This window comes from Myotis lucifugus, unplaced genomic scaffold (assembly GCF_000147115.1).
Source record: "Myotis lucifugus unplaced genomic scaffold, Myoluc2.0 scaffold_3, whole genome shotgun sequence".
NCBI classification, from domain to species: domain Eukaryota; kingdom Metazoa; phylum Chordata; class Mammalia; order Chiroptera; family Vespertilionidae; genus Myotis; species Myotis lucifugus.
This window is the reverse complement of record NW_005871051.1, coordinates 12126897-12154095: the sequence shown is the minus strand read 5'-3', so window position 1 is coordinate 12154095 and position 27199 is coordinate 12126897. Positions and strand designations below refer to the sequence as shown.

At 40.0% G+C, this 27199-nt stretch overlaps 1 protein-coding gene across 1 annotated transcript in view; it reads right to left on the bottom strand.

Annotated features, from left to right (window-relative positions):
- UNC80 (unc-80 homolog, NALCN channel complex subunit) overlaps nucleotides 1–27199 on the bottom strand; it is a 173455-nt gene that overhangs the window by 123438 nt on the left and 22818 nt on the right. Inside the window, 9 exon segments of the mRNA XM_023763266.1 lie at nucleotides 1847–1994; nucleotides 4798–4944; nucleotides 9672–10037; nucleotides 11119–11387; nucleotides 12649–12774; nucleotides 12777–12788; nucleotides 13448–13664; nucleotides 14769–14903; nucleotides 16689–16950. Coding sequence (XP_023619034.1) covers nucleotides 1847–1994; nucleotides 4798–4944; nucleotides 9672–10037; nucleotides 11119–11387; nucleotides 12649–12774; nucleotides 12777–12788; nucleotides 13448–13664; nucleotides 14769–14903; nucleotides 16689–16950 — 1682 coding nt within the window.

Below are 27199 nucleotides of genomic sequence, written 5' to 3'. Positions count from 1 at the left end.
GGGGGAGGGAAGAGGCCAGGAGGGGCCTGGGGAGTCACTCACACAGGTATGCAATGGGAACAAGAAGGGACTGAGTCCTGCCAAGAGCTGCAAAGAAATTCCAGCAGCATCTCGCTCCCAGAGACTCTTTGGACAGACAGAGAAGGAAAATTTACAACCTCCCTCTCGGGCACCCCTTTCTAATTCATTGAAATGTGAAATGCCAGTGAACTGAGGCCCTCACCCTCTGTGGCATTTTATGCCAGTTTTTCATGAATCCACGGACCTTTTGTAGGGTAACATCAGGTATTCGGGGGCTGCAGAAAATTCCTCATGGCGTTCGAGCCACCTGTGGACTACGGACTGTGGACTGTAGGGGCAGAGTGTGTGTAGCTCCAAGACTGACTAGATGGGGCCCTGTGTTCTGGCTGGCCCATTCACTGTGAGACATTTCCATTTCTCAAGAATCCCAGGAGGAATTCATCACCTTCAAGTAATACAATTTATTATCAACCTCTCACTTTCTGCATCAATGTACAAGGGGTAATCTCTAGATTTTACATTAGAAACAAATGGTTTAGTCTATGCTTATAGTTTCTATCTCAAATAGCTTAAAAAAGATTGTTTAAAAAGTTTGTAATCAAGATTTCTCTTACAGTCTCAACCACAACTCTCATTTTATTTCTCTAGCTTTTTCTCTTTTTTTATTTAGTAATGTGCTTGGCTTAAAACAACTTTTTTTAAAAAATGTATTTTATTGATTTTTCACAGAGAGGAAGAGAGAGGGATAGAGAGTTAGAAACATCGATGAGAGAGAAACATCGATCAGCTGCCTCCTGCACACCTCCTACTGGGGATGTGCCCACAACCAATGTACATGCCCTTGGCCGGAATCAAACCCGGGACCCCTCAGTCCGCAGGCTGACGCTCCATCCACTGAGCCAAACTGGTCAGGGAAGAGCTTTGATAACATACATTATTCCACATTTTCTTCAGAGAAACAATATTTTCTAAATCCATCAAATATCTCTTCATTATAAATTGATCGACTACTATACTACACATATTGTATAAATATAGCCCTCCTACACTAAGAAGTTATTTCTTCCCAGGCTCTAATGAAAATGTGCCTTTTCCTCAACCTGGGAAACACATCACTTTCAGTTCATTACTGCATTTGCATTCAAGTGGCATTGAAGGTGTTTGGTTTATTATGGATGCAAGTGGTGTTCACTGGTCTCCCCCCATAACACAGGTCTCTACACTGGAGTTTTCTTAAAGCCATGAAGCTAAGATATAAATAAAATATTGTGGGCCTGTCTATACATCCATTTTGCCTGTTGTTTTTTTTAATCAGTATATTGAATGCGTATATGTGTGTATCAAAATTGTGTTACTACTATATTTATATATATTTTTTCTTGCCTGTTTTATTTTGTGAAAAAAAAATCTCCAAGCACTGTGGTGAACACATAATAGATATTCATTTATATGACTATCTATGAATATATTTCCTAGTTCCTGGATCTCTGCCTCAGTTGTCACACAATAGAAGGTCATATGAGAGAGAGGAATGGTAGTGCAAGGGTTGAGGGGCTAACAGTGAGGGTGCCGCAGCTTCACTCAATTCCCATTTGCGGAGGTAAGCTGTCCTCAGAAAGGCTCCAAAATATGTCGTCAAAGATGATGTACACGCTTCTCTTGTTTATACCCTATCACACACACACACACACACACACACACACACACACACACACACACCTCCTCCTCTACATTCTATCCATATAAATTTAGTGTGCTTCTGAAATGCTACCTGCTTCACCTCACAGCGACTTCTAGAACTACAACTTGGTTCAGCTTTACTTACTGTCAGTGACCGGTTCCATACAAAATCCTAGCAAAGCATGCAAGAAGTCCACTACATTATTGAGGGAGTCCTTGTTCACATAGTCCCTCATGGTTTGTCGGAATTGCATCTTATCTAGCTTGTACAGCTTAGTGAGGCAATTCTGGGCCTGCAAGGAAGGAAGAAAAGTGAAAAAGTCACAGGTACCAGCTTAAGCTAAGGATACCATTAGCCCGAGACGGCAGCCTTCAGAAAGCAAAGGCTCCTTTCCATCCCAGCTGCCTGGTGCTGGCCAGCCTGCCAGCCCCTTGTGTCCAAGTAAGAAGTGGGCAGAGACAGGCTGAGCAGTCCAAGGGCATTTGCTTTGAGAAGGGCTGCACCAGGTAAACCCAAAGCTAAGGTCTAATGCTGATGCCAGTAGGGGTTCAATATTTCCACCAAGATCAAGAATTTAAGGTCTCATTGAAGAAAGCTCAAAGTGTGAAATTTAGGTAGGTGACAGGATTGGGAATCTATGGTTAGAATATTTGCTGGCTATGTGCAATGGGAAGAAGCATGCCACTCCCGTGCTCAGCTACTTTGAACTTAAGTAGATAAATGAAGGTGGGGTGGGAGGTTTGTAGGAGGTGCGTATCCAGGGTCCTCTTACGTGGTCAGGAGGGAAATATCCTTGAAACATGAAAGAGGCTTAAAGTAAAGGCAAGTCTGGTTTGTTTACTCATGCGTCTGCATTTAAATGTGAACGTTGGTATTAAAATAAAAGTTGGCTTCATAGAGATGAAAAATAAGTGACCGCTGGCTAGGCCCAGCTCCTCAAAATTATATATCTCATGATCCAGCAAATAATTTTGCCAATTGGAAAGGGAATGGGGATAATCCCCACCATCAGAACAATAAACTCACAGTCATTCACTGCAGAAGGCCACAGACAGAATGCACTGGTACTGCCCTCTTCTATTGAGAGAAATATCACAGGAGAAAACCTCAGTTATATCACCATTTGGCCTGGCTCAGTGGTTGAGTGTTGACCAAGCAATCAAGAGATTCAATTTCTGGTCAGGGCACATGCTGGGTTATGGACTCAACCCCCAGTAGGGGAGGCAGCCGATCAATGATTCTCTTTCATCATTGATGTTTCTATCTTCCTCTCTCTGAAATCAATAAAAATATATTTAAAAATAAAATGAAAGTCTAGAGGACTTGATCTGGTAGAGGTAAGAAATATTCTTAACATTTTTTTTAAAAATGAATTTTTTAATTTTTTTTTAATTTTTTTTATTTTTATTTTTTGCTAAAAGTATTACAAAGGGTATTACATATGTGTCCTTTACCCTCTGGAAATGCAATGCATTCGAAATCTGGAAACGCCTACCTTCCTGAATTAGAAATTCCCAGGGAAATTTTCTCAAATTTTTATCTCTTGAAGAATGAACCATGAGTTTACTGAGCATGGATAAGCACAAATCCCCAGAATGAATATTAAACTGGGCTGCAAGATAAGGGAGGAGTCCCCATGTAAGTCAGCAAAGCTGAGCAGGAAGGTAGAAAACTGGACATCCTGGTAGGAAACACACAGTAGTCTTGAAGAGCAAAGCCTGGTGAACTAAGAAGTTAACAACAGCCTCTCAAGTAGCTTGCGATTCAACTAGCTCTACTTTCTCCAAGTCTAAAAAGACAGGTTCTGGTATCAGAGCTAGTTGTTACCTCCAACTAAAGTATCACACGTCATATTTTAGTGTTTCACTTTATAGAACTGGTCTTCTAGATGATGAGCGATGAGGTTTCAGCCTTGAGGGCATTCATTCATACTGTGATAGAATTCAAAATCATACACCCATGTGCAAAGATAGGGGTGAAGTCAGCTTTTTATTGCCTTCTTATTACTTTGATTTAGTTTTGGCCTCAAAATCTAGATCTTGGTCAAAGTTTTCAAGTTTCATAATTTAGAAGTTAATTACTGTGAAATATAACCCCCATATACATATAATAAACTAAGATATACAACATAATAGAACATAAACGAAATGATATATATACATGGATAGAGAGGTAGATGATGAATTACAAAAGAAACACAGCATGCTAATACTGTGTGAGCATTTCACAACAAAACCTAATACCAAGTTAAAATGGGCTGGCATTAGATTTTGACATGATCCTAAAACTCTGCAAGATATGCCAAATGGTTTCTTAGACTCAAATGCATATCAAACTCTTATTGTAGGCAAATATTTTCTCAGGATTTCAATTCAAATATACATTTGAGGCAACAGTCCCAGTTCAGACTTGCTATGGAGATGGGTTGTCACGCAAGTGTGAAGGGGAAAGTAACCATCAGCCGAGGCAAATGAAATGAGCTGGTATGAGACCATGTTCCATTACAGAATCATGCTTTGCAAGCCCAAGTGCAGAGTTTCAAGTTTCACACAGTTCAAAGGGACATGATCTCCAACAGAAGCCAAGGTTCATTCTCAAACAAAGTAGCCAGAACATGACTGGCTACTTTTACAGTCCTCTTTTGTCTCAATAAGGGCCATTTTCCATATCCATGTAAGAACAACAAATTCAGTCCTAAACGTCGACTCCTTTTCTTAAATAAAAATAGTACCCAGGCCAGTGTGATTAAAATGCCATTTGTCACAGACCATTGGAAGCTTGCTACATGTATTCATCATTGCAAAGTTCTTCCAAACTGGAGTGCACACATTCCAATTATATACTCTTTCACCAACGGGGAGTTGGCCTGCTCTAGACAGGAGGCAGAACTGTTTTCCCAATTAAACTTTCCTGGGCCTGGGTTTTAGATATCTTAAGATATCTTGTGGGAATCCTCCCAACACAAGATATCATTATTTACCCCTATGAAATACAATGTTTTTCAGAGGACACTGACCCTCATTGTCCAAGGACTCATGCTTATGTTGGAGGGAGGGATGAGGGAGAAGAAATGGAATCTACTTTAATTCTCTTACATTCTCTCGGAATACCTGGTGTCTCAGACGATCTCCAGAGAGCCCTCGGTGTCCTTCTCCACAACCATAGGCACATCCCAAAGACTTCACTATTTTGATGAGCATGGTTAGCGCAAGCCTATGGTTGCTTACAGGGATAATTTCATCCTAGTACCCACGGACAAGAAAGAAAGAGAAGTATGTTTACTTAATCACTAAGGTCCTTTTGCTACCAAGATTTTATTTTATGATTAAGCCAAGTTAATTTGTTTTATAGTGAGCACCTGCAATTAGCAAAATAACATTGTCAAGGGTTCAGCAAGCAAGCTAATTTTTCTAAAACCTAGATCATGATTGATTTAAAAGAAAAATATCTATGCATTTTGTATACCCTCTAGGACTAAAGGGTATGAATGGAAACTTCTTTTTAAAAATATGTTTTTATTGATTTCAGAGTAAGGAAGGGAGAGGGAGAAATAGAAATATCAACGATGAGAGAGAATCATTGATCGGCTGCCTCCTGCACACCCCCTACTGGGGATCAAGCCTGAAACCCAGGCATATGCCCTGACAGGGAATTGAACCATGACCTCCTGGTTCATGGGTCTAAGCTCAATCACTGAGCCACACCGGCCAGCTGGAGACTTATTTATTCAAAGATATGCTTTTGTATCCTTGACAGACTATTAGGAAAACTGCTAAAGAGAGGCAGTGTGGACTATCAGTGATGAAGGCAAATAGATTTTCCCAGAAGCTACCCTCATCAGCAGGCAAGAATTATTTCCTGATCGTACCAAGCAAGAATTATTGCTAAATTTCTGGCACTGATCAAAGACTGGAACTAGAAATCACATGACAATTTCTGAGATTTTTAAAGAATTTTTCTAATTTTAGACTTTCACTACATTGTTAGAATATAAAGTGAGAATATAAAGAAATTTGTAAGTGTTTGATTTGTCCTTTGCAGCTAAAGAGGAAGCCTTCCTGCATGAATTATGAGAACTACCATCCTTTCTTTTACCCCATTTAATCCTTCTTGTCAATGGAAAACATAGCTTCCAGAAAAATGAATCTCCTTGAAATATTTCCAAAGAAGCATAAGGATGCCGTTGCTAAGGAATGACGCAGACCCCAGTGTGGGAGTGAGTGCCATTACCTTCGGGAGGCTTCAATCTTCCTGAGTCCTTCTGGCTACAGTCTGCTGTCAGCACATATTTGAGATTCCATCTCCTGTTACTTAACTGCATATCATGTTAGATAAATGAACTCATCTCTATGTGCTTTAGTTTTCTGTCCTGTGAATTGAAGATCCTAATAGCTTCCATTCCTACTTCGTTGGTTGACTGTGCAGAATAAATTAATAGACAAATGATGGGCTCTTTTATAGTCATATAATCAAGTGTATACATAAACTTTGGAGCCATACACATACCCAGATGTGTAGGGTATGAAAGGGACAGAAGGTTACCTAGCATCATGTGCCATAATGTGGTAGACTTTCCCCTCCCTTCATGTTACGTAGTTGGTCCTACTTTTCTAATCTATAGGCTGATGTAGCGTATGGGGCTGGACCCCAGAGATGCCCCTTTTAGGACTGAAGCATTCATTCACTGAGCTGAACTCCTCTCCAGGCACTGCCCCTAGCTAAAGAGAGAAGATTCATCCAAGGTTATGGTCTCTTCCTGGAAGCAATCTGCTTTCAATGGATAGTCAAGGAAATAAAGAGGGTGGAGAATATAAAGGTGGGATCCCTTACTTCACCTGGGGTCTACTTTGAGGAACCATCCCAGCTCCAAACCTTCATGTGTGTTAATTGGCTGAGGTCTCTATTATAACTACATTGCAGTTCAACTTCTCTCTCTGCCCCATCCTGCTTCCTTTACACCTCACAGATATTGATTCTGAGAAGACACCTCAGGAAACTTCCTGCACACATACCTCCATGTCTGAGTCTGTTTACTGAGAACTCTGCAGCTTAGATGGTTGCAAATGAAAGATTCAAACTTACCAGTAGACCTCTATCTGTTCATTCATTCATTCATTCATTCATTCATTCTTATATTTATATATACCAATTCAGAAATGTTTCAGTTTGGATTCAAATCTTAGCTCCATAACCTTGGGCTATCTATGTAACTACTTTGTACCCTACAACCTGGGAATCATAATAATACCTCTCTCATAGAGTTGCGAGAATTAAATGAGTCAAAACATGTAAGGCACAGAATAATAGCAAAACAAATGCTAATTGCTATTTCTAGAGTACTGCTATCCTTTGGGGCAACTTGGTGCAAATTAGAAGACTCTCCTCTGGGTGGATGAATCAGGGAAAAGTGAGCCCTCTTAGTGGATGAAGGCTTTGGGTGAGTAGCTCAATGAGCAAAGCTTGGACTGGATTTCAGTCCTTACTGACTGACTCCTTTAGCCGAGAGCCTTTATGTAGTACACACACTGCACAGCTGGTGCCTCAGAAAAGGTCACCTTGGGTAAAGGCTGGTTTAGAAGATTGGTTAAGACACATTTAGGAATTACTATATGTTCCTTTAAAATAAAACCCTAGCTCCAAAATTTCTTTGTAAATATCTTTTAAGTTTGTATTTGTTTCGACTTTCTTATTTCCTTGGGATTTAGGTTTCTCTCACAGGTGACATTCAGAGAGATGGATCCAGCTACAGGCAAAGATCAGGACAGATATTAAATAACATTTCAAGCTCTCAATATGAGTCAGTGACAAACAGAGAGACAGAAATTAGATCTTCCTTTCTGAATATAATAAATTCCCCTTGTTTCTGGTATTTACCAGTTTGCAAAATTAGATAAACCTTCTGATGTCACTGAAAGTAACAGATGGGTTTGGGAAAGAACAGACCTGTGTGACGCACAAGACCAATGAACTTGACCTACAGTCATATTTTATTTTATAAATTTTATAAATTCTTTGTACTACAAAGAATACTATTTTGCAGAACTAAGTATAAAACACTTATATCTTGGTGTCTGTTTTTGAAACCACTTGATCTGACTTTAAAAATTTCCATACTAATCAAAATAACACTTATATTATCAAGTATCTAGTATAATATCTAGATTTTAAATAAGACAGAGAACTGCAGGTCTTCAATAATAAATTAGCCCTAGCTTGTCTGGCTCAGTGGATAGAATGTCAGCCTGTGGAGTGAAGGGTCCTGGGTTTGATTCCAGTCAAGGGGATGTACCTGGGTTTCAGGCTCCTCCCCAGCCCAGGCCCTGGTCAGGGTTCGTACAGGAGGCAACCAATTGATAAGTTTCTCTCGCACTGATATTTATCTCTGTCTTTCCCTCTCTCTTCCACTCGTTCAGTGGAAAATATCCTCAGGTGAGGATTTAAAAAAAAATAAAAAATTAGTTGAAAATATTAATTGGGCAAAAATCAGAACTAAAAACAAAAATGTAATATTATTAATGAACCTTAGAGATTCTTAGGATATATAGCAAAACCCTCATCAATTTAGATGAAATATCTACATTTTACGGATAAAAGCTTATGAAAATTTTTGTCTCTTTTAACTTTTATTTTTTTCTTTCTTTTTTTCCCTTGAATATTGTAATGGACACACCACCATCTATTATCTCTTTTAGTGACCAGCCTAAATTGATAGGTTAAAAAATGGAACTTTATTAAGAATCTCACTGTTTGCTGTGTTTATAAATTTGGTCCTTACAGATTGTATTTGGTTGCTAATTCTTACATAACTGCTGACTGAATGATCCCTTAGGTTTTAGAGTCCAAGATAAAATTCCTTGTGAGCTGCACTATCCTTTAGATAATTTTTACCTAAAGGAAACTCTGAGGATTCTTGGATAGTCATCAGTGATGCATGAGGAGCTAAGAAGCTGAAAACCTTAAGTACCAGAACATACTATTAGAATTGGAAAACATTATATATATCAGGAGAAGAAAATCCTGAAGAAAAGGTTCAGGAACCCAAGAATATTGGGGAAGGAATATTTGGATCACAGTCCAAGAATATTGGGTAGATAGGAATAAATAATAGATAAAATAATAGATGAAGAAACACAGATGACAAATGCACATTAAACATACATCCAGTGTGACTGGAAAGAGATGGAGAAAAATATTATTTTTAATGCGCATGCATTAAATATAGGACATGTGAGCACACAGCAAGAGGGTGGTGATCTACAAACCAAGAGAAGAGGCCTCAGAATGTAACACCTTGCTTGCACCTTGATCTTGGACTTCCCAATCTCTAGAACTGTGAAAAATAAATTTCTGTTGCTTAAGCCACCTAATCTATGATATTATGGTAGCCTGAGGAGATTAGAACAGTGGTCGGCAAACTGCGGCTCACGAGCCACATGTGGCTCTTTGGCCCCTTGAGTGTGGCTCTTCCTAAGCCTTAGGAGTACCCTAATTAAGTTAATAACCATGTACCTACCTATATAGTTTAAGTGTAAAAAATTTGGCTCTCAAAAGAAATTTCAATCATTGTACTGTTGATATTTGGCTCTGTTGGCTAATGAGTTTGCCGACCACTGGACTAGAACAATGCTCAACTAGGTCAGACCCTGAGAGTCTTGAGAAAGAGGCCATCCTTGGTGGCAGACTCAAATTATGGCCAGATAGTGTATCTGAGATGTTCTTTTGCAGAAATAACATGACCAGGAAATTAGGTCTAACATTACTTGGATGGCAATGGTTCTTGAATTTAGAATACAGTTTTATCTCTTTCCACTGATGCCTGCTGAAGACCTAATGAAGAGATTTCTAGATTTAACAGTCTCTTGCTCTAGGTATTAGCTGTTGTTCTGAGTCAACAAATTGCTGAGAAAAACACACTGGAAAGTAGTGAGGGGAAACATTCCTTAGGACACAGAAGGTAGTTCAGTCATACCTTATCTTGGTTCTTATCATTCTTCTCATAAGGGCCACCTCCACCTCCTCCACCTCCTCCTCCATCGCCTCCTCCACCTCCTCCATCTCCACCTCCTCCTTCTTCTCCTCCACCATCTCCAGCTCCACTAACTGAAGGGCCCCCAAATCCACAGGAACTTCCAGATACTCCTTTGAACTGGAAAGTTCCCTCACTTGGTCTTTTTTCCACAGCCTCATTTTCCTTATTTTCACTCTTCTTTCTGTTCTTTTCTATACAGGGCACCACACCAAGTTGAAGCAAGCATTCAACAATGTTTAGTGCCACATCACAGATTCGAGAACTGATGTCATGGTTAAGGACAAGATAAACAGCCTTCAGAACCACCTGGGGAAAGACAAAAATAAACAGAGGCTGATTAAATTAATTGGATTATCTCTTCCTATTAGATTCAGTTATTCTGTTTAATCAGTTTCTTTTAGGATATTCTATGCATTTGAGTATAATTAATTCAGATAATTTTCAGATATTTCTAAGTTGGTTTGGGGCCTTGTTTATGTGCTTAATATAGAGTACAAAACACTCAATGAATTAAAAATGCATATGTGTATTATCTCACTTAAGTATTCCCAAACTTGCCATGATATATAGACAGTTAATGGGGATAGTGAGTATAATGAATTAATGGGAGAGCATTTGTCCAAAAGGAAACTTGTTCAATTGCTTTTTAAATCAAAGCATTTTAATTTTTTGCCTTTCACTCTCCACCAATAATGGATAAAGAAAAAATGACTTCCTTATGCACATAATAGAGGAACATTTGCACATTCACAATTGTATCATTATTTACATTTCAATTTTAAATACAAAATGTTTGCCTTTTTAAATTATGTCTTTTTTTATTTTAATGTTTTAAATTATTTGCCGATCCAGTTCCCTAATGTGAAATAAAAAGTTTTGTGAAATATAATTGTAAAATATAAAAACCCTTCCATTGTGCTAATAACTATAATCAAGACAGGCATCCTTGAGAATGCAAGTTTAAATATTTTATTGGACTTCTGTTCATTTTCCCCTGCTACACAGGAGGTTTATAGTCATGTTGCTTTTATAAGAAAAGAAAATAAACTGAGAATTTCTTACTCTCGTTCTGGAAAAAAGGGACTTAGCAAACACACTCACATTTATGCATATTTACATATGTGTATTCAGGATTCACTAATGCTTTTGGGTTAGAAATATTCTGAGATGAGGTCAAATGTAAAGTAATTCTTGAAAATAAAGGCGGGGGGAAGGTGTAGCTAAGAGGGTTAACACATTTATGAAATTTTTTTATATGGACTTTTTTTTTCATTTGAAGGTTCAACATTTCTAAGACTTCATATGCCCACTTTACACAACATAGTAAAAACTGAACCAAAGAATCAATATCTTTCAAGCTTCAGTAAGAAAAATCCTTGCTCCTTACAGAAAGATCAAGCATGCCATTTTTGTGAACAAAGTTATTGGTCCCATCAATATGCTCTGTGTCCTCCAAGTAGCTGTAGTTTATGCAGGAGTCCGTGAGGCTTCGCGGCAGGTTCGCACAGGCCAGGGGTTCGTGTGTTATCTCTGGGATAGGCACCTGGTTGCAGAGCTTCCTCATATGTTCATTGAAGAAGTCTGCGTAGCCTACGTTGAATGACGCCAATGTGGTATTGAAGGTTGCAACTGTGATCGTGGAGATCTGGGATCTCACTAATAAAAAGAAAGCAATGTCTTAGTTTTCTCCATATTAATCTGGGACATCACATTAGACACATATACTATTATCTGAAATATGACCACAATCACAGCTGTAGCTTTTACAGATGTTTCACTTATAGTCAAAGAGCTATTCTCAACTCCCACAGAATGCTGCAGGTGTTAAGGCTATGTCATGAATAGCTGATAAATAATGAAGGTTATAGAAAAATGTGAATTCCAGCTAGCTTTCTTAAAACCCGGGCCAGAATTTAACTTTTGTCTAGATAGAAGGTGGATTTTACCCACTATTAGATGATGGACCCTATTACTATAGTTAAACTAGTTTACTTGGAGTATTTCCCTACTTTGTAGCTGTTTAAATATTTGGTTTTATCTAGTATATTTGAGCAACAACAAACAAGGATTATTTTTTCTCCTTTTCTTTAGAGAAATGGGACATAAATCTGTGATGGTCACTAATAGATATCATCAGCCCTAGCCGGGTTGGCTCAGTGGATAGAGCGTCGGCCTGTGGACTGAAGGATCCCGGATTCGATTCAGTCAAGGACATATGCCCGGTTGCAGGCTCGATCCCCAGTAGGAGGCATGCAAGAGGCAGCCAATCAATGATTTTCTCTCATCATTGATATTTCTATCTCTCTCTACCTCCCCCTTCCTCTCTGAAGTCAATACAAATATATTTTTTTAAAAATAGATGTCATCAAATACTTGAAGTGCAATCTAGGGAAAAGAGGGATTAATTTATGCTCTTAGGTTGAGAGCACAGAATAAGAACCCATCTCGAATTTCACCCACAGACACGTTTGCTCATATAAAGCACATAATGCATTTATCTGAAGTGGAAGCTGTCTGAAAAAGGGACTGGTGACTTGGGAAGGCAGTGACTTTCCTCCTGCTGAAGGTGCCAAACCCTTCAGAGGGACATCACAGAGGGGAATGAAGTCCCGTATCTAACTGTCCTCCAAGTCTCATCTAGCCCTGTGGGTCCATGATCGTTGAAAACAAAGATGAATGGCCTGCCCTTGCTTTCCTTCTGAGACATATGGGGTTCCTAGTGTGCTGTTCAGTAGCCCTTGCCACTAAGGAAATTTTGAGAATGGCTCACAAGTAAATTACCAAGCAATATTCTACATGAATGCACGTTTTCAGAAAGCACAAGGAACCAGAGTACAATGAAATGGAACATGGAGTAAAAACAGGAAGCAGGAAAAGGAACCTGAACTCCCGCCTGCGGGCGCAGCCTCCGACCCACCTTCCTTGAAGGTGTTTTCTCCGTGGCTGTTGGAGTGGTCCGGCAGGTCACTCACCAGGGTGTGATGAGAGTGTGAGTGTTTGGCGCTCAAGCTCTCCATCTCCGTGGCTGCATCAGAACTGCCCGCCGGGTAAATTTCCCTGAGATGGACAAGAGTATCACAAGAGGGTTTTCAAAACTGCAAGACACTCTGCTGAGATTTTGTCTTTTGAAAGGACAGCAGTGAGAGTGAGGGGGTATTAGGAAGCGCGTAAGGCACAGTCAAATAGCAGGACTTGAACTTGCCTTGGGAACGGACAGAGTCAAGATGATTGATGAAGCTGCCTGTGATAAGGTCAGCCCCGATCTAAGCCAAATGTCAGACACCATCTGCTGGGCCCCAGCTAGCTGTCAGCTCTTAACTTTAAGCTGGCCTTCTTACTATGCCAGCCAGAAAGAAAAATGTTTCTTTTCTTTACTCTTTCCTTTTTAGCAGTCAAATAAATAACAGCCTGTCTTTGGATTCACCAGGAAAACTAATGCACAGGCCCCTCTAAGGCCATGTTTCCATGTCTAGAATATTTAAGAAATGGGGCCATTACCTGTCTCATTACAGAAGATTCTTGAATGATTAATTCAATTATCTACATTTCTTTGGCTGTGAAGACACAGCATTATTTTGTACAGGGTACTCACATTTGGGCCCAAATTTCTTGACTAATCTGTTCAAGGAGGATCCACATTTGCCCCAGAGACCTAGATCCAGGTTCCTAAATGGGTTACTCAAGCTCGGCCCTACGTTGGGAGGGCCTGCGGTCACCTAGAATGGTGGTCTGCCAGCCGCCTTTCTCAATGCCTCGCCGGTCTTCTCCCAGCGCAGAGAAGCTTCCGAAGGAGAAGGTGCTGCGGGTGGGGGACACATCCAGGTGGTCCTCGTGAAGCAGGAAGGGCACGCCCATTCTCCGCGGCCTCCTCTTCCCCGTGTGATGCAAGGGGATGGAGCCCTTCCTCTCCCGGTCTTCTTTGCGACTCTTGAACTACGAGGGTAAGAGGTGAAGGGTTAGGCACAGGGCAAAGGAGAGCTTCCAGTTTGCTCCCCAAAAGGCTCCACGACCTGCCATAAAATGTAGTAAATGTTGCAGGAAGAGGAGACCCAGAGAGTCACCGAATATCATGGGATCGAGATGGGAGAAATGTTCACATGTGTTTAAAGAGGGAAAGGAATGAAAAAAGGGAGCATGTTCCCTGGGGTTTTTGCTGGGTTGATTAGAAAAGTTTTTCTCAAAGTGTGGTCCCTGGACCAGCCACATCAGCGTGCACACAGAGGTCATGCTGCAAGCCAGTGTTAACCCTTTGTTTGCCATAAGCATCTATAGACACAAGCGGTAGACCTTCCCCACATGCCACATGCATCTACTCGTACAGCCGCAAACCTCGCTTATCAACTCTGGTCACCCAATTTTAAAATTAGACTTGTCAGTAACATCTCTGGGTTTGTAAAGAAAATCATGGTAACTTAAATTCGTAAATATTCCAGCGCATATGGAAGAAATTCCAATATCGATATATAGGGCTGCCACTCAGACACACGAGAGATAAACACTGTGACACTTGAGATTTGTGTTATCATGAATTTCACACCTAAAATGGTGCATTCTTCATTATTTTTTTACAAATTTCATCTTTGGAGCATCAACAAAATTTAGTGTTTTGGGGGCTTTTTGTGTCGACTGTTTATTTTTATTTCATGCTCACTTTTGGTATTTCTGTAGAATTGAAAATTATCATTATTCTATTATTAAATTTATTGTAATATATTATATTGTGCAAATAAAATTCAATCCACATAAATGGTATCAGATGAAGAAGTATTTGAACCAAGCACCTCGCAAGAAGAAGAAGATGACATCCTTTATTCAACTCCAGTCAGATAATTTTTTAAATTAAATTCAAAATATTGTGGCGTGTGGGGATGGTTTCCATTTTGGACCGTGGCAGTTAACCGATTAAACTGGGAGATGACTTTCGTTCCCCGGGGTCCTTTCCCACCCCACCCATACAGCAGCATGATCAGAAGCACCTCACGCCCTAATCATTTATTTTATTACCAAAATATCAAAAGGGTAAGTGGCTCTACTCACCTTCTTAAAGATGTTCATGCCAAGGTCAGAAGAAAGATCTGGGACTGCAGACCTACGCAGATTGGTCAAGGACACCTTGGAAAAGGCCTCAGGACTGAGAGATTTTTCATCTTCATTACACTTCATGGTGAGATCCTTAATAGATAACAAAGGTAGACTTAATGACTAACGACTTAGGGCTTTATACCTAAACTAGAGGCCCGGTGCACGAAAATCCTGCACCAGTCGGGGGAGGGTCCCTCAGCCCGGCCTGTGTCCTCTCGCAGTCCAGGGATCTCGCAGTCCGGGACCCCTCGCTCCTTACCGCCCACCTGCAGCAGAGGCAGGAGAGGCTCCCACCACCGCCACTGCACTCGCCAGCCGTAAGCTTGGCTTCTAGCTGAATGGTGCTCCCCGTGTGGGAGTGCACTGATTACCAGGGGGCAGCTCCTGCATTGAGCGTCTGCCCCCTGGTGGTCAGTGTGCATCATAGCGACTGGTTGTTCTGCCTCTTGGTCGATTTGAATATTAGGGTTTTATTATACAGGATACTTTCTTACTGAGATATATTTTTAGTAGAAATATGCCTACTATGTTGATATCTATGAAATATTTAACTTGTATTCAGACTTTCAGAATCCAAATCCTGATACTGAGGAGATATATTTCATATTAATTATAACTTCTGTTTGGAGTTTTCACCAGTGAGACTATGAAGCTCCAGGAAAGCTAAGAAAATAGGGAGGGGATAGGTATCTTTTTCTCTTCTTATTAAAAAAAGTGGCTTTCTATTCAATGATTCACCAAAAGAGATATTTACTTTGTGCATAATCAGCTACTACTAAAACAGAATCTATTTCCTTTTCTCCCTGATATTGTATTGCTTATGCTTATTTTGAGAACATGCAGATGTTTTTCAGACACAGCCAATTCACATTTAAGTAAACCCAAATAACTGGGACACATCGCTAATCATATTTTTCTTTATGTATTCAATACATGATGTGGATGAGAAAGAGGGGCAGAATAAGTGTTCAAGCTGATATAAGGACATTAATTTATCAAAAAGTGATTTTCAGGGGACGTCATCCCATCAATACATTCAGTTTACTACTCCAATCATCTATATTTATATAAAAGCCTAAGTGAGTCTGACCGTTGGACCTTCTGACCAATAGCTATGATGTGCACTGACCACCAGGGGGCAGACACTCAACGCAGGAGCTGCCAAGCTGCGGTGACTTGGCAGCTGCTGTTTTCAGGTGATGCACCCAGAACCAGAGAGGAGGGAGCCTGATTCCAGGGTGCATCATCTGAGAACCACCCTCTCAAAATCCAGGACCCCTCGGGGGATGTTGGAGAGCTGGTTTCTGCCGGATCCCCACAGGCCAGGCTGAGGGACCCCACCTGTGCATGAATTCATGCACTGGGCCTCTAGTCTATAATAAATAACAAGACTATATATCAAAAAACAATATTCCTAATGATGACGCTGAGGCACTAGCTACTTTTGAAATGTGGAAAAGAGGTTAAATCATAAGTAAAACTCTAGCATCACGCATTTTATAATATTAACATAAGTAAAACTCTAGCATCACGCATTTTATAATCAACATATTATATGTGTGAACTCTCTATTAAGTAGTGCTTTGATTATCTAAGACCCAATTTTCCATTATTTTGGATCAACGGAGGCTTACTCTAGATTAGTGTGGGAAAAGGGCATTCAGATAGCACTTCTTTGAATGGGAAATTAAATGCTAACGACCAGCCAAGGGATCCAACAGTAAAAGATGGAAGAGAAAGGTTAGTAGCATCACAGTAACCACCAGCCAAATATTCAGCACTGGAATAAGTAGGCGCTGGATACACAGAAGAAAAAGAGAATCTGTTATAACCACAGTTATTGATTCAAATGACAGTGAACCAAGTCTCTCTTACTTGGGTTTTGTGGGTGTTCACCAGTGAGGGGGCTGCTGCCACCATTGAGCTGCTCCTGGGTCTGGGCAGGAGGGGAATATCTGGCTCTGGGAGCTTTTCTGGCTTCTCTTCCAACATGTGTCTCAGCCTTTGTAGATAATACATCAGAGACCACTGAGTGCCTTCCTCAGACCAGTGGGGCTGGAGTAGGCAGCGAAGAACAGCAACATCAAAGTAGGTGGCATAGCGGGACCTTTGGCATGGAGGTATCACAAGAGAGACCCTGTTCATGGCAGAAAGATGATTACATTGGTAGTCATACATTCCAAAGGGTGGCACATGGCTCTTAGCTCTGCTTTTCTCATTTGTTCATTTATTCATTCACTTAATTTACTGGTTACTCTAATATCCTCCAGACTGGTCTCATTCCACTTTTGATAGACACTGCCGGGAAGTAGAGACATGGAGAGAGGTAGAAATTATCCAGGCAAAGTTAAGGATTGGGCAGGAGGGTGGATGGCACTTCAGTCAGAGGGAACAAAGCCTACAAAGGTATGGAGTTTTTAAAATATCATGAATTAGGGAAAATCACAGGGAATTGATATAGCTAGTAATTTGGGTGGTAGACAATGAGGAGAATCTATAGACACAGATGAGGCTCAGATCATGATGTCTCTTATTAAACTGAGCTATTGGGTTTGACTTTTAGCTCAATAGAAATGGGAATGGGTACTTAATTGGGCTATTTTAATTTCAATTGTGATAATATGATATAAAAACACATGGAAACTGCAAAGTACAAAAAAAGACAAAAGTTATACTATGAGGAAAATAAACTCATTTTGAAAACTCAATATATGTAAGATAGCCAAACTAATTTTTAAAATCTTGAGATTTCAAGGTTCTGGAGTTCTATTATTCAATTTAAACACATGACATATTCATTACTTAGTCATTACTTTAATTGTACTACAAAATAGTTTTTAGCAATTACTCAGCCTAATACATCATCTTAGGGGATATGAAGGTAAGTAAATTTAACTTCCTTGCCTTGAAGAACACATGGTCCTGAGAAAATTACAGACAATAAATAACAAATTATAAATTTAGAACTTCTGGGATCAAATATGCAATCTTAAATCTAAACTTAACTGCCAAGTATAATTTCTTCCTAAGTTAGATAATACAAAAGTGCTATCAACTAGCAAATGGTGCTACCCACACATGAAGAGCTTAAGCAAAAACACAGCCACTTAGATTCAGAGAAACTTTCCTAAACTTCCCAAACCCATACTTTTTAAATTGAAGGTTATAATTTATTATTGGTTCAAGAGGTTAATTTAAAAGGTTGTGACTATTGTAATGTACCCTGCGAATCACAGAAGGATGCCTCAAGAAGTCAAATTAAAGAGTCACATTTATTGCAATCCGGGACTATGAGGGGCCATTTTGTTTTCCCAAATCTCATAGTAACAAGATGGTCGCAGCTCCAGGGTTATATAGGCAAAAATCACAAAGGTATGGATTACATCCCAGGGTTTGGAATGAGGAACCTGGTTTGCAAAAAAGCAGTTTACAGAAGCAGAATTAAGCATGTTAATTATAGTTTTGGGTCTCGGGGTCACTGAATTGATAGAAATACATTATCTAGAGCCCTCAGGTCTGGAATGAGGAACCTAGTTTTTAAAAAGCAGTTTAAACAGCATCTTATAAACACATTATCTAGAGCCCTTAGGTAACCTGGGTTAAACTTAGGCATGTTATCTAAATTACAGTTTTGGGTCTAGAGCCCTTGGGTAACCTGGGTTTATCTAAATTACAGTTTTGGGTCTAGAGCCCTCTGACCTTGGGATAACTGTGCTGTCCTTCCCAGGTGAAGGAAAAATGTGCTTTCTAAGACCAGTATGACCACAATCCATGGGATATTCACATTACAATCAATAAGGCATTTAATCAAATGGGATGATTTATATAATTCAGAAAATCAAAATAACTTTTCTATTGTTAAACAAAGCAAATAGGTACCATACTTCATGACTACTATTAAAAAGTTAACTAAAATAAAAACCATCAGACACAACAAATTAAGTAAGGATTTGTCTGGTTGGTGAAACTTTTGTTTCACCTCACATCTTTGTCATGAATCCTAAGTCCTTGGGAAAAATTTCATTTTTAGCCGAGAAATGGAAAAAAGAGGCTGACAACTCCAGAATTCCATCAACCAAGTGTCCGCATGATTGTTAAAGCTGTATGATCCAAAGCAGTAAACAAGTCATGGGCCCACTTGTTCATGCCAGGATATTCCCTTCAGCCCAGCTGGTGTGGTTCAGTGGTTGAGTGTTGACTTATGAACCAGGAGGTCACGGTTCGATTCCTGGTCAGGGCACATGCCTGGGTTGTGGGCTTTATGCTCAGTAGAGGGAGTGCAGGAGGCAGCCAATCAATGATTCTCTCTCATTACTGATGTTTCTATTTCTCTCTTTGAAATCAATAAAAATATATTTTTAGAAAAAGGTGGGGGGAGGAGGACCTATGTAATACTTTCAACAATAAAGAGTAAAAGAAAAAAGCAAACGGTTAGCAGAAAGAAAAAAAAAAAAAGAATATTCCCTTCAGGTGATAGGGGCCCATGTCTCCCAGGGTGAACTGGTTTGCTTCCTAAGATGGCTCTGTCACTTTAATACCCAGAATCATTTTGCCTAACATGAATAAAATGTATATTTTTACTGTGGGTTGCAGTAAAAAGTTTAAATATACAAACCCAGATCAGGACAGGTGCCCTGTGAATCATTTTCATAGCCTCTCTACTTCCTGATCAAAGCACATGTTGAACTTCACTATTTCTACTCTCAGTACCATTGTATGGCCTGCTGAGGAACAACTGCCTCTGTACACAGTGGTTTTGAATGTCAGTGATATCTTGTCATCTAATCAATATGCTTGAATATTTTAGTTGATAAGTGGCAAACTAAATATGTTAAAATTCAATCACATCATGTGCTACAATACTATTTATGTAACTGAGTTGGCAGTCATATGAAGAAGAGAAACTTTCTACATTTGATACGGGATTTTTGCACTGGAACACACTGTGTTCCCCTGGGCAGGATGGTTCCCCAGACTCTTTGTCCATCGGAGTCAAAGAATGAATCCACAGATGGAAGATGGAAACTTACTGAAGAACAAGTACAGACTCCCACGTGGGTAAGGGGAAAGAATCTCACAGCACAGACTGCCACATGGGGAAGGGGAAAGAGTCCCACAAAGTTCCGTCCCGCCCCCCCCCTTTATAAACACTGCAGTTCCTGTGTCCTGATATCCCCTCTGATTGGTCAATATTCCCTTTGATTTGGTCACTATAGCAACTCCTGAGCTCAAAGGTCAAACATCACTTGAGATGTGTGAGGCTCTCCTCCCTCATTGTTCTCCCATTCCCTCTGGGCTTTCTGCCTCCTTCTTTATTTTGTAAATATACCTGGTAGACCTTTTAATGGAAATGTAGCTGTTGCCTGTCCCTTGTCTTATGGAAATGTAACCTCTGCTCTGTAGCCCTGTGTTTTTTCCATGGACTCTTAATTTTTAAAATTTCCTAAACCTGCCTATTTCACCCTTAAAAATTCCTATTTCACAATCAGCATATATGTTATGCTGGAGTTCATCCCTTTGCCAGGGAGCTAGAATACTCTAGACATCAGCTGCATGGCAACTTTCAATTCATCAGAAATCCTGTAGATTACCCCTCCAATCACTTCTCATCCATTGAGACTAGGTATCCTCCTACTCGCCTTGCTTTTTCTCTGCTTCCACTCCTCTACTCAAACTCTTCTAAAAGACAGAAAGTTCCCACCCTCTAATCACATGGTTGGTTCTCCTGGAAACCAACCCCAAGCCTCAGTTGCATTCCAAATGTTCCCTTAACATAACAAAAGACATTTTATCACTCATCACTTAGGATATTCTAAAAGTTTTAGAAGCTCTTGGCACAAAGGCTAAATACATATTTCTTATTATAAATAACAATATCATGAATTACAACCAAAATTCCAAAGGGATTTATCTCTTATACATCAATAAGACTGTTCTGAAATTTAACTGGATGGATGAATAAAAATTTGAAAGTAATTAAGAAAGATTTAAACAAGAGTGTAAAGAGTATAATTTGCCAGATAGTAATCTGTTTTACAACAATATATTTAACCAATGTAGTATTAATTTAGGAATAGATAAGAGTTCAATGGTATACAATATGGAACTATAAAAAATTCAAATATTTATAAAAAGTTAATATATAAAAAGGTCCTGCATCAAATTAGTGCAAAAGATACTATAATCCTGTATAATAAAACCCAAATATGCAAATCAACTGAACGGCGAAACGACTGGTCGCTATGACGCTTACTGACCACAGGGGGCAGACGCTTAACGCAGGAGCTGCCCCCTGGTGGTCAGTGCACTCGCACAGAGGGAGCACCGCTCAGCCAGAAGCCAGGCTCAAGGCTGGCGAGTGCAGCAGTGGTGGCAGGAGCCTCTCCCACCTCCACTGCAGGCAGGAGGTAAGGAGCGAGGGGTCCTGGACTGTGAGAGGGTGCAGGCCTGGCTGAGGAACCCCCACCCCCCACACCCAGTGCACTAATGTCGTGCACTGGACCTCTAGTATATATAACAAAATATGTAATATTGTCATAATAGACTTCTCAGAAAAATTTAATTAGGCCCATCTTAATTACCATATTTTATTCCCCAAATAAAATCAAGGTGGATTAAGATTTAAATGTAAAAATATGAAACCCTAACAGTACTAGAAAAACATTTTGGCTATTTTTTTAAAATATATATGTTTTTTATTGATTTCAGAGAGGAAGAGAGGAGAGAGAGATAGAAACTTCAGTGATGAGAGGGAATCATTGATCAGCTGTCTTCTGCACACACACACACACACACACACACACACACACACACCGCCTGGGGGATGGAGCCCACAACCCAGGCATGTGCCCTTGACCAGAATCGAACCTGGGACCCTTCAGTCCACAGGCTCTATCCATTGAGCCAAACCAGCTAGAGCTTGGCTATTTTTTATAATCATTGAGTAGAAAAGAACTTTAATGGCTTCAAATTTAAAACAACACAAATGCCCATCAACACGTGAATATGTGGCAGAACAAACACAAACCATAAAAGCTACAGGAACTGTCAAGAAGTAAGACCACATACCCACCAGAAATATGGCTAAGAACAGGCAGAGAGCAGCTGGATCCCACATGGCAACTAATTTCACCTAAAGGTAACCCTCTTGCTTCATTATAATACATCAGTGTGGCAAACAACACACCCCATGCCACCATGATGGAAATGGAAAGCCCCTATCAGGACACAAAAAGGCCTACAGAGCTCCTCTGAGAAATCTCTACTCCTTTCCCAGGAAGATCCTGAATATTCCTCCCCCTTACTGAATTCCCAATTAAATGAACCTCAATAAAGGAAGTAAATTCTGCTTAAGGGAGGCTGCTCTTTCTATGGAGTAGCCTGTTCTTTGTCTCACTGCTTCACTAATAAACTCACTTTCACTTTAAACCATATGCTGGCTCACATTTGAACTCTTTCTTGTGTAAAGTCAACAACGCACAGTGGATCTTGGACCCTCCTGTCCCTGACTCAGGAATGCCTGCATCAAATGGATAAACAAACTGGTACATCTAATTCACTGAACTACTACTAAGCAATAAAAGACAGAGAACTATTGATATATACAATAATTATGCTAATTTAAAAAGCTGCCCCCCCTAAAGAGTATGTTTTAATTTATATAAAATTTTAAAAAATTTCAAATTAATCTATGTGACAGAAAGCATATCAGTGGTTGCCTATGGATGGGGAAAGAGTACGGTAAGTGTTAGGATGAACTACCCTTAATCTCTCCTGCTTGGACATGTTTTCTAAAATATATCCTATATAATAAAAGCCAAATATGCTAAGTGTCTTGTCATCTGTTCAACCAATCAAAGTGTAATATGCTAATGATACACTAAGGTCACTCAACCGCTTGCTATGATGTGTGCTGACCACCAGGGGGCAGACAGTCGACCGGTTGACCAGTCGCTATGACGTGCACTAACCACCAGGATGCTCTGAGTGGTAGGTTAGCTTGCTGCTGGGGTCCGGCCGATCAGGACTGAGCAAGATGGGCCGGACATGCCCTGGAGCCCTCCTGTGGTCCCTCCCTGACTCCGATAGTGCACTGGTGGGGGTCCCTCAGCCTGGCCTGCATCCTCTCGCAATCCGGGACCCCTCAGGGGATATCAAAGAGCTGGTTTCGGCCCAATCCCACAGGCCAGGTTGAGGGACCCTACTGGTGCATGAATTCATGCACTGGGCCTCTAGTATTGTTATAAGCCTTTTCCCATACCTTGGAGCAGATGGCTGGCACCTGCAGAAGCAAGATAAGATGAATTCTCTTTCACTTGACCACCCTCTGCACTCTCCTCCCTTAACTCCCTTGACCGACTCATGCACCCCCCACCCCGACCCTATATTGCATACTTCTACCCTATATAAGAGAACCTAACCACCCCCTCGGGGCTGACACCAACACACTGGTCTCAGCCCACTGTGAGAGAATGTAATAACATTTCTTAAACTCTCCAAAGTCTCTTGGCCTGGCTCCTTTCGGCAAGGCCTAACAATAAGAAAGGGGAAAATTACAAAGAGGCACTAGCAAACTTTTGGAGGGTAAAGGATAGATCTATTTTGACTGTGGAGATGGTTACACAGCTGTATACAACATATAATAAGGCAGAGAGTGATTGGAGCTGAAGCATTGGGATTCTATTTAGTTCTGCTTTTCAATAGACAAGTAAATATGTTACAATTTCCATGGTAACCATTTAATAAAAATAGAAAGTTTTCTTCCAATAAAAGACAAATGGGGATTAGAGAAAGCTCATTAATCAATTAATAGGCAGAGAATAAAAGAAAAAAAAACTCATGAAAAGCAGAGTAAATAAACAGCCCAAAATAATATGGAAGATATAAATAAAAGTGGCAATCATAAAAATAATCACCAAATAAATATACTAATAAGATACAAATTATCATATTGAATTTAATATACATATAGTTTTACACAAATTTGTCTCATTAGCCCCTGGATGATGTGCTATGCCTGCTTTTCCACAGTATTTATTATCTAACTTTTTATTATGAAGTCATTTTAATAAAAAGGCTGAGTCTCAGAATTTTGTGAGTTGCTGAGTTTTCATAAGAAACATAAAGGTTAGAATCAAAATTAAGGTTTCTATCCTGGGCAGGATATTTTTCATTTGCCTCCAACCCCCACTCCCTGACCCCATTCACTCTACCTTCACTACCTGCTGTCCTGGAAGATTGGTTCATATGGACTCTACGCAGGAGTCTCTGGCTCCTGGTTGAATCTGGCAAGAGGAGGCTCCCAGGAGACGGGAAGGCAGAAGGACCAGGATTTCTTTCAGAAGGCTCCACCCTCCCGGAGATTTGCCTAGGGATGGCACTGTGATCTAGGGCTGACAAGAACAGTGACTACTGATGGTTGCAGCTCTTGTTAATCATTCCCTCCACAGAGTTCTTCACAACTGCTCCCTTCCTCTGTCCCTTCAGGCCCTGAGCTCCTAGGCCTCCTGCTGGCCCCATCCATGATCCCTAGAGAACTGCACTAGCTCTTGTGGATTCGCTACATCCTGCCCAAACCTTTGTAAACCACCTGAACAGAGCAAGAGCAGGACAGACTTTCTGGACACCTTTGACAGTCCAATATGGAGTCACTGTCAGCCATGGCAATGATGTCAAGTGCTATGTCAAGACTGAGGCAATGGGGTGTAACAGTAATGCTCCTAGGAGGGATCTGAACACCCAAAAGCACAAATCTGGACACATGGATAAGGACTCTATCTAGACATCGACAGAATGGGACCTTCACACCTTGTGAAGAGCTATAAAAACTCAAAGCTTTAACCACGCAACGCTTAAGCTTGGCCATACCATGGGGCATGCTCAGAGCTCTCCTGGACTCCCACTCCACTGGACAAGATCTGCCACTACAGCTGCCACACTCGAGGCCAATGTCCACCTTTCCATCTGTGAATACCCCCCGTGCCTGGGACTTTGTGCTGGAGGTTCATTCTGCTCACTTCTATCAGGTAGACTCCTCTTCCTCTGTGTATAACCTGCGGGTGACTCTATTGTCTTATTGGGGAGGTTTCCCCTAATAAACCTGGCATTGTGGAAAGACACAAATGTGTGTGAGTGGCTCCTTTCAGGGATGCCCTTGCCCATGACACAACCTATTTTGATCGCTTCACAAATTACCCAAGTGTGACCTGTTTCCTGACTGATTATATCCTGAAGCCCAGTTTGATGGAAAATAACCTTGTTTCTCATTTCTACCAGTTGTTTTTTTTAAAGAGGCCTTTACCACTCTTCCCTCCCACCCCATCCCATGTTTAAAAATGCATGGACTAACCTACTCCTCTCAGCTTATCCTTTATACCTAGAATAATGGGATTTTTTTCAGAAATATACTCTTGACTTTATAAAGAAAGAAAAAGTATGAGGTTGGCTGGCTACCAGCTGGGTAATTTTAGGTTCTTCCAGGATTTGTGGCAATCATCTGACTTATTGTAAAAGCCTGTGAAAACTGTTGTTTTCTGGACTAAGAAGCTGTTCAACAGAATTATTTATCCCCCATTGTATTAGATGTCTTTACCCTTTTACTTTCTGCCCTACACCTCTGTGTCCCCAAATATTTCTAGTTAGTAATTTAGATTAGGGAGTTGCATAAATTTTATTAAATCCCTAGGGCAGTGTTCCATATAATGAGATGCCAATGGACTACTTCCATGAGAATTACAAGGGGGACAGGGAGGACAAAAGCTGTTCAAAATGCAGACTCCGGACTTACCAGAATTGCTGGGGATAGAACCCAGAAATCTTTATTGTAAAAGAACATCTCCAAGTAATGAAAATAAATAATCTTAATAAGATTAGAGGACAATTGCCCTAAAAAAAAACACATGTAAAGCTTGGGCTTTGTACTTTGAAGCCAACATCCAAAACAATTCCTATATGGAAACACTAACTGGAATGATATGTTGGCAGTTTTGTCCCCGAGGGTGCCAGCTGATTATATTTCTGACTTTCTCTACACGCAAAATTTATTTGAGTGTAAGTAATTCTAACTGTGCAGTTGAGTCCCATAGTCATTCACTACTTCCTAACAGAGCATGTCAGTTCAGTGATGGTGAACTGCACAATAGCAAGGCTCCACCGATATAAAGCTGTAATTGACATTAAAAACATGTCAGTAACTTGAATAATTAAAATTTGTAAGTAAATTTACATTTCAATTGCTTAATATTTAAAGAGACTCCATTTGAAACAACAATGAATATAAAAGGGTATTCTGTAGCAAATATTTATAACCTTCATATTAGTTGTTATTCAAACACTAGTTTATTTGGCTTAAAGTATGAGATATACTGGAGTGAGTAATCAATAAAAAACAAAGATGATCAATAAATATTTTTATATAATTTAAGATAGCATTATCAGAAGTAGTTAAAGTTTCACTACTAAAAAGTCATTTTCATTAACATTAACCATCTATCTAATAAACTTTTGAGGGGAAAAAATACAAAACTAGATAAAGAAGCTCAGTAATTAGAGAGTTGGCCTGTGGACCAAAGGCTATAATTAACATATTTTTATATGCATAGAATAAATAACACATTGTGACCAAAAAAAAAAAAGACTGTTGAAAAGGCTTTAATCTATTTTCCAACTAATTGTGGCTTCAGGAAGCTAAGTTATTACTAACTCGGGTTGGAGATGCTGGTAGAGATCATCCAAAGCAGAAAAGCATTCCAGAAATAATCTATGGAGTCAGAGAACTCTGGAAATCAGTCTTGACCCTGTGCAGTATTTAATGAAGCAGAAATTATGTCTATGCATATGCTAATTAAAGATGAAATCTCATATTAATTTTAACAAACTGGCTACCTATTCACTGATTGCTGAGTTCAGGGAAGAGTGATGCTCAGTTCAGTCAAGGTTGGAGCAAAAGAGATAATAAATTGGATTTGTTTGATACAAGCAGACAGCTTTTATTCCTAGGATATTTGCATTGCTTTGTTATTAAAGTTCTTTTCATTTCAGATTAATACATGAACTCTTCCAACTAAGATATATTAACATTAGCATTTTCTGAAAGGTCTACCTTGGGCATCGTTTCCCTGGCAACCAATCACTGCTGCTAGGCAGGGAAAAGGCCTAATTCATTCTTCTAAAGTGTCACCAATTCACATATAATTCACACATACATGTGCTGTGGGTGACTGTGTGCATATGTGTGTCAAAGAATGCATATATATGTAGATGTTCAACAATATCACAGGTGAGAAAAAACAGTGTCCTTCCAGGAAGTGGAAACCTTGGACATTATAGTAGCCTTTGCCTTTATAGGCAAATCAGATTGGAGCCATTAACACCTAATTTTGTCAAAG